The following is a 15,604-nucleotide window of genomic DNA, read 5'->3' as shown; positions in this document are numbered from 1 at the left end:
GTATATAAATGTGAAATTTCCCTTAAGTAGTACTCTACAGGAGGTTTTTTGGAGAACAACTTGATCCATTTCCAGCTATTTCCTTAGCTACCACTGGTGTCTTGATTCCTCCCTTTTGTTGAGTTATCGGAATGACGTAGACTTAGCTGATACAATAAATCATCCCCCAAACATTGGTGGAATGGATTCTATACCAGTTTTAGACATTACAGATGGGGGGGGGAACCCTCCTGAGGTAAAGTGAATTGTGACAAGTAGCATGACGTGTCTCGGGCACCGCCTATTCTTTTCAGAGAATGTATTTCATGGTTCAGACTTTGATCCCTTTGCAACTGTAGAGGCAGGCTAAATTTGTCCTTAGCTGTTCTAGACTCTGATCACATTATCATCACCAAGACCATGAATTAGGCATTATAGATCTTTTTTAAAGGTATTGATAAGGTATTGATATAGTCAGGGGCTAGCATTTGACAGGTTGCCTGGTTGTGAATGCTGTAGGCATAATCCCTATCAGTTACTTCATTGTCATTTTGCTCGGTTATTAAAAAAAATACATTGATTTAAATTGGAAAAGAGATGTCCCAAATTAGAACATTACAGATTTTCTCCTTTAGTCAAAAAGAGGTTCTGCCTGACTATTTTGGGGAGTGGGGGCAATATCATTTTCCCTATTTCGGCATTATTTTGAATCTATGGAATACCTCTGGGTGCCTCTGACTGCATTTATTGCCAGAACTGCCATTCCCTTGCAACACTTCTCAGTTTGGTGTACTTGAACTGGGGTCTTCTAGCCTGAATGACAGCAAAGTCATAAAACTATCTTACAGCCACCAGTCTTCTGGAAGACTAATAAATCACCATCTACAGGTAGTCCAGCTGATGATTGGAAGTCAGATAGAGTTAATCAATCAATTTATTATTACAGCCGAAGGCCAACACATAAATTAAACATTCAAATAAAACAAAACTAAACAGAACCAACACAAGAAGACATAGCAATATATGACCAGTAATGATGTAATCAATGGGTGACCAAGGTCTACCTAGTTTTACAGACAGTATATATATATAAAAAAACTACCTAGCTTCAGAAAAACTGAATCATACTGACCTGACAATAAAAATACATTTGACTATAGTCTAATGCTGGATAAAAAAACGTAATAAAATTGATTATAAAAGATTATTAAAAAGATCTAAAATGTTTATATATGTTTCTGGCGAATCCCCAGTGCTGCTGCGCAGAATCTAGCCACCTGCGCCGTGATCACTGCCTGCTCGTCCTTAAGCAGCCACTGGAGGTAAATACTTTTGTCAGATAGAGTTAATGAAGAAAGGGCTCTCTCAGTGAGTTGGGCAGGGCTCCCTGCTTAATTCCACCTCTCTCTTCCACTCCCCTGACCTGTACTCTGTATAAATGAGCCTAAACAAAATCTGCCTCTATAGGCAACCCATTCATAAGTGGCAGGTGCAACAAGGTCTTCAATCCACTGAATAGATGGCTCCATTTATTCTGTTATCTATCTCTGGCTTAGTAAAATAATCTAGGAAGAGACTTACCAGTCATCCGGCTCACACTCCCGGAAACCTTTAGCAAAGGGGTTACTAGCAATTTTCAGCTGGGTGATCTGTCAAGAGAGGGATAGCTTTATCAGTGATTTACTACTTTTCCTGCCAGCTTCGTCTTCCTTCAGGTAGCTTTCACTAGTCCCAGAGAAAGGAATTTCAGTCAAGTAGCACACTTATCTAAGTCCCTTCACATGCCTCACATAACTGTCTAGTAGAAGGCCAAGGGACACAATAAACATTTAATTGATTTATATCCTGCCTATCCTTTTTCTGAGGACCATAGGATGGCATTTAGAAAAGGCAAAGTCTCCTTCAAGTTGAGTTTGACTCCTAGTGGCTTCATTGATACACCAATTGATAAAAGGTTATCTATTTCATTGTACCCTAGCAAAAAGAGGTTGAGAGATAAAAGTTTAAAGTTATCCAATGAACAATGTGATATACTGGGGCTCTGAGCTAGTCCCCTTCATCCATATTGATTGTATCCCCTCAGATGCCTTCTTAGATTGCTGGTTTAAGATTTGTAATTAGGTTGTCAGTTTAGGGCAGTGGTTCTCAACCTATGGGTCGTGACCCCATTTGGGGTCGATCGACCATTTCACGGGGGTCACCAAGCAAGGCTGTCCGCCATTTTTCCCCCTTTTCCGGCGGGTGCCTTACCTCCCTTGAGCTGGGCCAGCTGGTGGTTGGCCTGCTCCGTCTCTGCTGCTTGCCAGCTACGCCTCGGCCGGCGCAGGGGGCGGAACCACGCATGCGCGGCGCTCCCGAGCAGGGAAAGTCCTCGACTTACGACCGGTTGGGTAGTCCTCGACTTACGACCGGTTTAGTCCTCGACTTACGACCAGTTTAGTCCTCGACTTACGACCGGTTGGGGTCACGGCATTAAAAAGGTTGAGAACCACTGGTTTAGGGTCATGAGATACCGGTATGTGTTATGCATATTTACTCAGCAGAGGGGGCCATCCTGATTTATCTGCAAGAATTCAGAGGTGTTCCATCCACATCAACCCCTTTCCATAAATCAGTTCTCTTGAAGGAGAAACCATGATATACTGTGTTCATACCCGATGGTTCTGATAGGCGGTCACTGCCATAAATTGTGTCTCTGTAAAGATGAAAGATTTGAAATTCTCCTGGGCATAACGCTCACTGTCTGGACGTGGGTCCACCACCACCACATGGAAACGGGGCTGGTATCTGTGCATGGAGTTCAGAATGATCTGTTTGATTAAGAAATTAAAGCTTTCAGGTGAGGGTACAAAATTTAAATTCAGGTGAAGGCATGACATCTTCCCATGATGCATATGGCAGAATGCAACTTTCTTTCACTTTCCCAGATGTCAGTAGATATGTTCTAATTTGAAATATGATGGGGGAAAAACACTAGCCAGAATTTTTTTTTGCTGTCAGCCAAGGGACTACATTTCATGAAAGATGCTTTTTATTTAATTCATTCAGGTTCTCTTCACTTTCATGATTAAAGTCTCCATGAAAAAAGCCTACATCAGTTTCTCAATCTGGCAACGGCCAGATGTATTGGGTTACAAAAGTTAATATGCTATATGTGATGAAAACATGACAAAAGAGAAGTAAACATATACACACATCCACATAATTATATACAAAACCACTACGGGGGAAGGGCAGTGGTCTCATAACTGGATGTCCAGTTCAGCTACCATAGATGTTGCTTGGGAACCAGAGAACACAAATTGTAGGCAATTTTGCAAAATAAGTTTCATAATTTGCATATCAGCACCACAATCACAACAAGGGGAATTTTTCCATCCCCACTGAGGCACTTCTTCCATTATCACACCTAATTCTGTTCAGTTTTGTTCAATATACAATAGCTGGGGGGGAGGGAGGGAGAATAATATAGTATACATGCTGTCCTATCCCAGTGACTGGGTGGTTGAAATGGCAGTGGTGGAAACAGGAATATCACACATCTGGAGTGTAGAAGGTGGATAAAATTGGTCATAGCTATTAGGTTGGGTCTTGGGTCAGGGTCGTGTTGCAGTCTAGCTGTAATTGCTTATTCAGATTTCTTGAGCCAGCCCAATTGCGAGATATTGTTATAAATGAAAAGACGTTTCTTCTCTTACTCCAACAGTATGAAAAATGAGTTGCACAAAAACAAAAAGACTTATTTCTAAAAATTAAAAAAAAAATCCTAATAGAAAATGACTGCATTTTAAAAGACTATTCTCCCCTTATTTCCCCATTGCACAATGAGGTAGTTGTCATGGAAGACTAAATACTAATATATTGATGAGGAAGCTCAAAATCAATTCTTTTTGCAGCTGGGCAACATCTTTACTGAAGAAAGAATGCTCATATCTTCAGGTTTTTGTAAAATCTTAACAAAAAAATGGAATAGGAAAACAGAAAGTAAATGTTCAGTATCCGATGTGTGTGTGTGTGTGTGTGTGTGTGTTTGTGTGTGTGTGTGTGTGTGTGTGTGTGTGAAATATATGGCTTCTTCTCCACTACCACAACCCTCCTTTTTTTGAAAAATCTTGTTTGAGAAGAATTTTGGAGAAATGTATTTTTGTTTTATGCTTAGATATAGATATAGATATAGATATAGATATAGATATAGATATAGATATAGATATAGATATAGATATATACAGTGCTTTTTTTCTTTAAAAAAAAAAAAAAGGTGCCGGAACTCACATACATTATACAACCTGCCTTGCCTACCCTACAAGGTTCCATCCCAAAAAGGTGCTGGAACTCCGTTCTGGGCGGTCTATGAGAAAAAAAAGCCCTGGATATATAGATATATGTTTAGGGTTTTTAAATCTGAGTGTTATGATGATTGCATTTAAAGAATAATGTTGCCTTTTTAAAAATAAAAACAGGAGAAAAGCATGCAACAATTGCCTTAAGCAGTTGCTATTAAGTCTAGTGCAACCAGGTGAGGAAGCTAAATAGTTATTAATCAGCAACAGTCCAGAGCAACTCACATGGCCGTTGTCATCCATCAAGTTGTTGGTGAGCTTGAGCTTGTCAAAAGAAACAATTTGCCTCATCCACTGGCCTCCCTTGGCAGGGGAATCAGGATGGAAGTGAACCCGGCCAGGTGTAGCAGGATCCGCCTTGCCAGCTACCAGCCAAGCAGAACTGTGGAATGCATACCTGTAGGAAAGAAGTATCCTGCTGGGACAGGTTGTTACAGTTCTGGCTTGTATTGGATCCATCCATTATGTTTGGCTTGCTAGGAAGTCCCATTGTTTTCTACTTATCAGCTCAAAAGCTTTCCTTTGATTTCCAGGCCAAGGGAAAAAAATAGGCTAGATCAGTCCAGTTCCAACTATGGAATAGTGAAATACTACCTATAGGAAGTATGCTGCCCTGCTGTGGAACAGAAAAAGTTATCCATCTTAACAACTCGATGTTTCAGAGATGAGAATTCTGGCCCTATCCATCAGCCTGGAAGAAGGCCAAAGGATGTTACATACATTGTTTAATACAGGGGTCTTCAAACTTGACCCTTTTATGACTTGTGGACTTCAACTCCCAGAATTTGTCAGCCAGCGCCCACAAGTCATAAAAGGGCCAAGTTTGAAGACCCCTGGTTTAATACATAACAAACCCACATACTCATTTATATTGATGTTCAGGCATATTTGACAATACCAATGACTAAGATAGATTGATTCATGCAGAATCCAAAATCTAAATCAAGACCTTTTATACGTATAAATGAAATTCTGAACTGAAATATGTTTCAGCAACAAGGCTGTTGCAACAGAGGAGTGATCATGTGGGTGGGTTAAGTGTTTTCGTTCCTGTCAGGTTCTATGTCCCATCTTATTTTTGCTTAAATACTTTCTAAAAATAAATAAATGGTTACTGGGATGCTGCAAAGCAAAATAGCAGTCTCTAGCATCACTTTTATTTATAAGAATGCCCCTTAATCACATGTAGACATCCCATGTTGCCTTATAACATGCTGATGGCCACAAAAAAAGGACTTTGTTTGGAAATATGCCATCTACTTTAGGATGACAAACAGCATCCTGAGGAATCAGGAGGGACAGCAGGGACAGGATTCTAGATTGTCTTTTGGTAAACAGTTTTTCCTCACCATGGCAGCCATCTTAAAAATCTGTGCATCTCTAATGAGTAGCTTCATTCAAGAACCAGATATTGACCTGACTATTGCTAATTCATTTCCATTGTTGACCAAAAGCCAGAATGACAAGAAAAGGAGAGGGAGTCAAGGTCATGTGTTTTTCATCCCTGAAGACATGCTAGACAAATCTATATAAATAAAAATGTAACTGTTCGTTTGTTCAAAATCTTAAATCTCTGAAAGTTCTTCACCGATTGCTTTGAAATTTTGACACAACGTTGCATTCGAATACGCACGTGTTTTTATATACCTACTATTATATAGATGTCACACCGTGACATCTGTTGGACGTAAAAGCAACACACGCTATGAGCCACAGCAACGCGTGGCCGGGTACAGCTAGTAAATAATAATAATGAATCCAACTCTTTGACTCCTGGTTCTTTATTGGTATCGGCAACTAATGCCCCACAGGATTTGCATCACGGACTGGTAGCTGCTGACTCTCTGCTGCATGCTAATATAGAAACCTAATACAACTTAAATGCATACTACTTATGTGGCTTTTATCTTGAGATAAAAGTGTGGTGTTATTATGCCTTGCAACTCTTTTTTCTTCTGAAGAGACCTGATACAGGATATGTTTTTTTTCCCCTTCACGGATAATGTTAAATTGGAAAAGAAGATACACTCTAGCTGCCTGGAAGTGATTCTTTATAGCATGGGTGTCAAACTCAATTGCATCACGTGACGTATTGTCAGTGGTGGGATTCAGCCGGTTTGCACCACTTAGGCAGAACCGGTAGCTAATTTTTTGTTGCCCAGGCCCAGAATGAACTTCTGGAAGCGACTTCTGGAAGCGGCATCCACACAGAGAACCGGTTGTTCACATATTTGAATCCCACCACTGTGTATTGTGATGGTTTTTGTTTTTGCGGAGCCGGGGTGGGCATGGTTTCCTGGAAGATGACAGAAGTGCTAATAGAAGATGGCTGATATTTGAAGGGTTTGGAGGGAGGAATGGAAGAGAATAGAAAGTCTCAAATCTTCTCAGGCTCAGATTTTTTTTTAAAAAAAATCCCAGAACCCCTGAACTCTGGTGATAGAAAAGCTTTGACTGTAGAGAGACCCCATTGGCTGCAATCATTCATTGAAGTTCCCATTGACATCAATAGGTCCAAACTTACGGTCCCGTACCGGTATCTCTTGTCATCCAAAGGGACAAAATCCATTAGAAGCACATAGTCAGCCAAAGGGTCCATGCCTGATATCTTCACCTGGAAGGTGGGAAACATCCTCCTGCCACAGAGAAAAAGGACTTTGCAAGATCATTTGTTTAGCCTCCCTGTTGTTTTGGGGAAGGACTTATCATGGCCTGGAAATGCCAGTCGACTGCATTCTAAGGGTCTTAGATGAGTAGGGTCTTCTGGCACAAAAAGATGGGTTATTGTGGATAATTGATACAAATGAGTATGCTGCACTGAGCCAGTAGCTTTGGGGTGGGAGCATGGAAAATTTCCTAAGGTGAGCTTTCTTCCTTTCCTTTCCTTTCCTTTCCTTTCCCTTCTCCTTCAGTGCTTTGAAGGCCATTACAGAATATGGAGAAAATATTCCTGAGCTGAGTAAATGGCATACTCAGGGTCAGGGAAGGGCAGATATCATGTGCCCAAGATGCAGGAAAGTCCACTACAAGTCTTGCCTTAAAGGCCCAAGACACTTATCAAGTGGCTTCTCACAAATTGCCAAACTGGGCAATTTTTTCCCACAGCAGGAAGCAAGCTCTGGAAAAGCATTTGAAAGAGGATTATCTTACACAGTAAACCATATTTCACATACATTTTTTTAAGCATTAAAACAGCTGCACCCATTTGGGAAGCTCAGGTGCATGGTATAATCTCCTTAAATTTCTTAATTGTCTTTTACTTTGTTCTTATAAATGTAGTATAGGTGCAATTTTTGTAGCCTCCCTCCTGAAACTTTGCTGAGTGGTGTGCTTTTCCTACTTCTGGTTCATGGGGAGTTGAAGTCTACTCATATTAAAGATTCAGTGATTGAGAAATGCTGCATTAGATGGTGTTTGCACCTGTGATCCCAAGTGCATGACACTTACCGTCCTGCCTTGGTGACAATCATCTCGGTGCCAAGGCTGTTGAACTCCTCCCAAAGACTCCTCATTTCCAGTTGCACAGTGACACCAGACACACATTGGTTTTTCCTGGCTAACTGGGAACTGCCACTTTGCTTCCCTGCTCCACTGGTTCCATATTGCTCAAAGTCTGCTGTTGTGCCCAGCAGACATGATGCAGCCACTGGGCTAGGAGAGAAGGGGCAGCCCTCAGAGGTCAGTACACTCAAACTTGCTGCAATGAATGCTGAGAAAGAAGTGAAAGAAAACCACAGTATCAGCTACAGATGGCATGGAGACCAGACTTCCGTAAACCTCAGTGGGAGAACCAAGATTCAGGAAAAAAAATCCCTGCCCATGGAGAAGATCAATGTTAGATTTTGAACATGCCATTGTCTCTTAATCTACACCGGTTGAATGTTGGCTTTCATTGAAACATCTACATCTTTGGAAGAACTCCAGCTGTCTATGGAGATTCTCAGTCATCCAGGTCATGGATGTCCCAAAAGTGTTTTTTTTTCAAAAGGCAACTGGACTTTCTTTTTCCTTGAAGACGTTTTACTTCTCTTCCAAGAACTGAAGAAGCTTTTTGGATGAGAAGCAAAATGTTTTCAAGGAAAACAAAGTCCAGTTGACTTTTGAAAAAGCACAATTTCTGATGCTTTTGCGCATAGGGACAATGGGGACAATTGAAAGAATAATTGCATCCTGGATAGCCTGCTTCCTTACAGTGTGGATTAACTTTGAAGGATGATATGAGAATGTATCCCTATGGACAACACAGACTTCACTAATACTGTGCCCCAATTGTATGTGCACAATTAATTTTTTCCAAATGTATTAACTCATCCCGCACCCAATGTTTGTAAAGATGCATTAGGAAATTAAAGCACATTATCAGGTCACCATTTTAGTTAAAGAATAACTCAGCCAAACTTTATATTATATATAAGAGGTGGTTACACCAGGAATAATTACATGGGTGAGATGTAATCTATTTGACTTCATCTTAGACTGTGGTTTCTGAGTTTGGAAGATTTGCAACTGCCTCTCAGTGACACTCAATCTTGGGCCATGCTGACACACAACCTTCAACATACAATAAGCCACCCCCTCCCATTTCCCAAGCTCTCTTGAGTGCTGAATGTGTGCTTTGAAAAAATGCTTGTCATCAAAAAGCTTGGAGCCTTTTCTTATAAAAATAAACTGTTCCAATGCACCTGTGGGTTTTTTAATTGATAAACAGGGAGGAAATGTGTAAATAAATATAAATGCATTTGTTGCACATGGCATTTGCTCTTTTCTGAATTTCACCTCGATTAGAAGGACAATCATGTTCTACTTGGTAGTTTCTAAACTCATATGCTGTGGTTAATTTCTGAAGGCGGACATGAATATCTGCCTAAATGGAAGTCTTGGCCCCTTATTGCAAATGATTGCAAATGAGGCTTATTCACTGATTATAAGTACTTATGTCTGCTCAGAGATAAAATTTCCTTAAAATATCAGTATGTGTTCTAAGACATAACTTATGAATTTGAAAATAAGTTTGAAGGCTGAGCTATGTCCTGTATGCTTCTCATAACCTTTTCTGTGCAAAACAGGAGAAGACAGTACCAGCATCTTCTGAAGATCTAGCTCAGATTTGATCTTGATTTAGTTGTAAAGATATGTACTCTGTCACTGCTAAAAGCACTTAACCAAGGAATCACACAACACACTGAACACTAAACTTGAGTTAGCAAAACACAATTGTTTTGTGATCACATAACATACTCTGTCCGAACACGTAAACAATATTACAGATCAACATGATGGCTTAGTTCATGCAACAAACTAAGACAATGGCTGAGTTCCTACAACAAGCCGAACCACACTAGAAAAGCATATTGTGTAAAACCAAAAAACCAAAAATAATAAATAATCCATCCAAACCAATTCTTCATTATCCATACCTCTTGAACATTAAAGGAGATGATGGTGGATGATGCTTTTTCTGTTTCAGGTTACTTTTATAAGGGAACCAGTGGATTGCAACAGAGCTGTAGGATGGAACAGGAGCAAAATCTGATTTTCAAAACATGCCTGATGTTTTGAGGATAATGTTTTTTCTTTGCCTGGATTCAGAGGTTCTTTCCCTATTTGTACGTTGCTATGGCACCAAAATGCTCCAGCCACTTTTTTTTGGGCTGTGTTTCCATGACATTGCCTTCATTTGGGTTCTAGTCCATGACTGAGAGAAGTTTAATTCATTGCAATATGCTTTCCCCCCCCCCCCCCAATATCTTGACATTGCCTAAGGCCAGCCTCACAATGTGTAAAATCAGTTTTATCCTGTGTTTCCTTGCAAGGAAATCAGATGGTTGTAGTGACTTGGAAACAAGATGCAGGACAGAGATTACCAGTGGAAAAAGGAAATTTTATGCTGGTAATTTTCTGTTGCGTCAAGGATGGACGGAGAGACCTTTAACTGGGCAATGGGGAAAAGGCCTCTTGAGTCAGGAAAAAAACCAGTTAATGCTGGCAAAACATCTTGCAAATTCCATGACAGAGATAGTATGAGAAAAGTTTAATAATTTGTTACACTGTTAATAGTAGATCATGGGAATACATTATCCCCATCCCATTCTTTCACAAGGGGAAGCTGATTTTGTTTGTTTGTTTGTTTCTGGCCTGAACTTTTCAGTCATCCATTTATCCACCCAAATCAGCACTAAATTTTAACTGAAAAAGAAGAAGAAATGAAAGGTTGCATTGGCAAGAAAAACTAAAGTGTCGTAAGATTAAAAGAGATTGCTGCTCTGTACTGGGGCCCTTCTTTTCTCCTTTATTTATTATTACTTTGAATAGTTGAATAGTTTTAATTTTTCAAAGTTCCTTAGGGAAAATTTGCTTTAGGCTTTCTCTTTGTAGAAGAATGGTTTTCCTGCTGTGAAAATGTCTTCCCTTTTGTGTTAAGGCTATTCTTGATTGTTTTCCTAAACTAGCTTTCTGAGGTTGGATATTTGGGTCATGAAGAATTTGGCAGTAATTCAGTTTTCTTCCCAGTTGTGAAAATTTTTCCCCATGTTATTAATATATTTATATATAGAGAGAAAGAGAATGAGAGATAGATTATTGCAATCTTGTTCACTTCTTGATGAGATTCAGGTTACATCTTAACTTTTATTTTTTTCCCTTCAACTGCATTTGGATTACTTTTCTACCAGGACATTCCTGACATCTGTACTTTGGACTTTCAATTACAGTTTCAACGTTTTCACTAGAGCCTACAGGAGTGTGTTGCTTGAATCTCAGCTGTGGACCAGGTAATTAAAATTCTCTCTCTCTTTCTCTGTGCCAAATGTCTGGAAAGTCTAGAATTGTATTTATTTAGCCAAACTGGAAGAAGCTTAGGTGAATTGAGTTAAGATGCAATAAAGTGGGACCAGGGAGCAACAAACAAGAAAAACTATTGCTTAAAACCAACCCTTGATGCTTCATAGTTGTTAGAGCAGGAGCTAGGACAGTTTTGCAGGACTTTTCAGCCTGATAGACCGTTTTAGCTGAAGCCCGTATAGTATTTCCTACATTGGAAGTAGGATATTAGTGGGATTAGCTTTATGAACTCCAAGCTAGCATGCCTGACAGGACCAATGCGAAATCTGTCAGAGAAAAGGACCTAGAAGATCCAAACATGGTTTTATCATTTCTTTAGATGTGTATTGTTGACGGGAACCACCCAATTGTTGATAGCCCCTAGTAACACTGAGTTTTCTATGAGCAGATCTGGGCGATCAGAGCACACTCTGTATGGCTGATGTGAAAGACTGTTGCCCCAAACAATCCCAGTAAGGAAACTAGAGTTAAAATTGTTCTGTCCAACAACAAATCAGTTTTTCTAATCAGTTAATGGTTACTGTACCTCATTTATATTAATGCCTTAATTCAGCTTCTTTTCACCTTGCTTTTTCCAGTAGAGATTAGGAAACTTTAAATTAAACTTTGCATGTTGTAACTACTCCATCTTGTGGTTTCATTACCCCATTTTCCTTTGTCCTTTTTATGTAATAATACTTTACGTTTTCCCTAAAACATTTGTTTATGCATAATATTTATTTTGTTCTTTAATATGCCTTAAAAATATCTACCGGTACTTTTTGGCTCCTAACTTCAAATGAAATGTTCAAAATGATTGCTTTCTGTCCAGATCTAATTAGAACTGCAGTTTCATTGGGATAAAGAAACAAACATTCACTTCCTAAATCTGTTTGATACGGCCATCTAGATTCTAGGTGGCAGTGCCTAACCAATTTGGCTTGATCCTGAAAAGCTAAACAAGGTTGAAACATATTTATTGTTTGGATGGGAGACAACCAAGAAATTTGAGGGCTGAAGAGTGGATTGGAATGAAATCAGTCAAGCTTGAATCAAGGTGGACTTTACCTCAGAAACGTTTGACTAGCAATGTATGTTCAGCCATGTATAGTTTCCCACAGGGATATGGCTAATGCCCCAGTTCTGGGTATGGAATATGCATCTGGTGCTGCTCCATCTGGAAGCTGAGGAGATTAATGTCCTGCTCTTTTTGTGCAATTCTGTTCTTTTCGTACACCTTGCCTTGTTCTCTTCATCCCTCTCTAGAGCCCGCAGAAAAATCACATGTGTATTATACATATTTTAAAGCAGGTTCTCAAAAAGGCAAGGAATGTTTTGTAATGGTATGCAGGAGTGACCTTTGAAGGCAGGGAGAAGAGCCACAGCTGGGGAGACAGCGGGATAAGAGGCAGTTTAGCCCACAGAAGGAATGTGGGGATGGTAAATATCTCCAAAGGGAACTTTCCTAGTTTCTTGGGCTGTAAAGGCAATAGGAGAGAAATGTACTTTCAGACTCACAAAATTCTGTTAATGTAACCTTATAATAAAGAGTTCAGTTGTGTTGACCCTACACAGCCATCCGAAGGTTTCTGGAGAGATGCACTTAATCTTTCCAGCTGTCAATTCACACAGTTGTGCAGATCCTGAAAAACTGCGACTATGTGATCCAATCAAAGCTCAAGCCTATCTGCTATTCTTCTACTATTCACCTTGGCTTCCTTGTCTAACCTCTTTTCATTTCCCTTGTCTGAGAACATCAGGGCCATCCAGGGCCAGCAAATTTCTTTAAAAGAAGGATGATCAACTCACAACTCATTGCCTATGTATGATCCCTCAACTCAGCTTTGCAACCTCCCGGAGTACATTGCCAAAATTCAAAAACAAAATAAGGGGTGGGGGTGGTTTGCAACACAATTAGGTTTTCTTTAAAAAAAAACAGAATAGACGGAACTTCCTCAATTATATAGGGAGTTTAATTATCAACTTTGTTTAGCATCTCTCCAATCAAAATGGCTGTTAAAATTGAATCTATCCATCATGTGAACTGCTCTTAAGCTGTAAATAATAAAAACTAGGGGGGAAAATAGCTCCAAGCACCATCCAGCAGCTACACCCAATGCCTTGTAGCCCTGCCAGTTCTGCCACAGGAAGAGTCACCGGTTAGAACGGCCAATAAGGTATTTGCTGTTGGAAGCTGCACTGTGAGTTTCCTAGCAGGGAGACCCAACTACCTCACCTGCCTTGCTGGCTAGAAGCCAATGTGTACCTACCTTCCCCTCTAAGGACACCCACTCAATCATTCCCATTATTTCAGGATTCCAACTGAAATGGTTATAGCAACCCCCTCCACTTCCTTCTTAGGCATGTGCCACATTTCATTCCATAGGTGGTATTTAAAAATCATACAAGCATGTAATTAGACGAATTCATTATTGTGACTTAATCATATGTGCCCCTCATATACTGATACAAACAAGGAGCTCTACCCATTGCTACCACAACAACCCCTTTAGCTTAATGTCCGGATTGTTTTCTAGGTGTAGCAGCGCCACCAGACACTCCTGGGGACTGAGTCATATTCTTGTACCCTCAGAACGTTTCCTATGAAGTTTTAGGGCAGGTTTCCTTTGAGATGACCCAGGCTGCTACTCTTTAGGATCCCCAATTGACCTAGATAAAAGAAATGCTACCTCACTATCTGCAGCATCCAAGGATTTTATTGAACAGGCACATGTGGAAATCATCGGAAAGGCCCGGCTTAGGTGTCAAGCATGCTGCTTCTCTACATAGCAATGCAATGTAAGAGTAAGCTATCTTTAAGACAGCCTTTCCCAACCTTTAGATTTGGGATGATGGGAGTTGTAATCCAACACTTCTCAATAGCACTAGTTTGGGGAAGCGGCATTAGTCCAATAACTGTCCCCCTATCTTTCCTAGCACTAGAGGAACCTACTGGCTTGGAAGAGATCAAAATGCTCAAAGAGAAAACCACCAAGATCCAAAACATGGATGAGTACATTGCTGGGATCCAATTACCTGACATTGTACGTAGCTGGAAGGCTGTGAGAAGACTCTGGCTTGTTCAGTTCATTCCCTTCTCAGTCTTGCCATATCCTGCTCTGCAATGTTCTGAGCTGGATCTCCAGAATGGTGTGAGCGATTTTATTTTCCATCCCTGCAGGGCTGGGGGGCTAGTGGTAGACGCGTATCAAGAGAGGTTTCCATTCCCTCCAATGAGCAGCAAGGCAGGGAGGAGAGTGAACCAGATAAAGGCTTGGTTGGATGAAAGCAGCACATGCTGGAATCATCTGCTGCTCACGTCCATGCAGCCAACACCCATCGATTAATGAGCCCAATGAGCAGGTGACCAGGGGCAGCAGTCCTGGGACCACCTCCTGGGCTGAAATAATATTGCTAAAGCCAGAGGGCAAAAAGCTTCCTCTGAGGTACAGTGGGCATGACAGCTCTAATTGTTGTTAGCATTTCTCATAGAAAGAGAAACAGAAGCCATGATGGAAGAGTCCAAATCTGTTGCTAGTGTCAAGTGAGCAGGGAGCTCCTGGTCAGCTCCTGAGTACCTTTCCATGTTGTATCAAAGGGGAGGGTTTGGCAAATGCAGTTTTTTTCTGACCCCTGGCAGTTTAATAACGGGATGGAATACTTTTGCACATTTTCTTTTCTACACAGGACATTATTACAGGTCTAGGAATTGTCCTCTCCCCAATCAAACTTTCTTTGCATCCTATTGTCCCACCTGCCAGGTGGTTAAGGCCACTCTTTTTTCCAGGGATGTTTTATCTAGAAAATCTGTGGAGTAGGGAGTTCAGAGTAGTGATAATTTTGGCTGCCTGGGGTATTTACCGACCACTGTGGGCACCTAATACTCCAAAGATTCATCAGAAAACATCATCAACTCTATGAAATTAAATCCTTTATTTTTAGATGACTAGAATCAGAGAGAGAAATAAGCCAGGGCAAGATGCATAAGACTGCCACACAAATGTTATATCTGCTATAAATGCTCTCTGGTTCAAGTTCACAGGTAGGACAAGGCCTTTGGCTATATCGTTCAATGTACAATTGACCTAGGAAGCTGGCTTTGCAATGATTGAGTTTCTACATTTTGTTAAATTGGTTTATTCATTCCTACTTTGATGAGTAAACCACAGCCAAACCCATTCACATCATGGCTTAGTACAATTTTAAAATCCAGCCATGATGTTGGCAGATATCTCATAAGAGAATGCTAAGTAGTTCAAGGATAATGCATGCATTGCCATTTCTCTGGAATCATGCTTTTCCTGGGTCCATAAACATTTTTTATTCTTGTCCTCCATTATCTCCTCAAAAACATAAGTTTTAATTCAATGCTCAGTTCCCTGGAGTAGGACTTTCCTAGTCTGCACATATTTTTACTTAGATTTATGAAATGTACTTGGCTTTCATATTCCACATCTGGAAAAGGA

At 40.4% G+C, this 15,604-nt stretch overlaps 1 protein-coding gene across 1 annotated transcript; it reads right to left on the bottom strand.

Moving 5' to 3' along the window:
• Nucleotides 1–1,556: 1,556 nt before the first annotated feature.
• LOC107293629 (T-box transcription factor TBX1) lies at nt 1,557–11,264 on the bottom strand. Its single transcript, XM_015822784.1, has 7 exons — nt 11,251–11,264; nt 9,737–9,823; nt 7,767–7,970; nt 6,854–6,955; nt 4,545–4,716; nt 2,634–2,789; nt 1,557–1,628 (listed from the first exon to the last, which is right to left on the bottom strand). The coding sequence occupies exons 1-7, from the start codon at nt 11,262–11,264 to the stop codon at nt 1,557–1,559; spliced, it is 807 nt and encodes a 268-aa protein (XP_015678270.1).
• Between the last annotated feature and the right edge of the window lie 4,340 nt (nt 11,265–15,604).

This window comes from Protobothrops mucrosquamatus, unplaced genomic scaffold (assembly GCF_001527695.2).
Source record: "Protobothrops mucrosquamatus isolate PMUCROS unplaced genomic scaffold, P.Mucros_1.0 scaffold1676, whole genome shotgun sequence".
Lineage (NCBI taxonomy): Eukaryota > Metazoa > Chordata > Lepidosauria > Squamata > Viperidae > Protobothrops > Protobothrops mucrosquamatus.
Note: the sequence above shows the minus strand (reverse complement) of the source record. Positions and strands in the feature narration are given on the sequence as shown.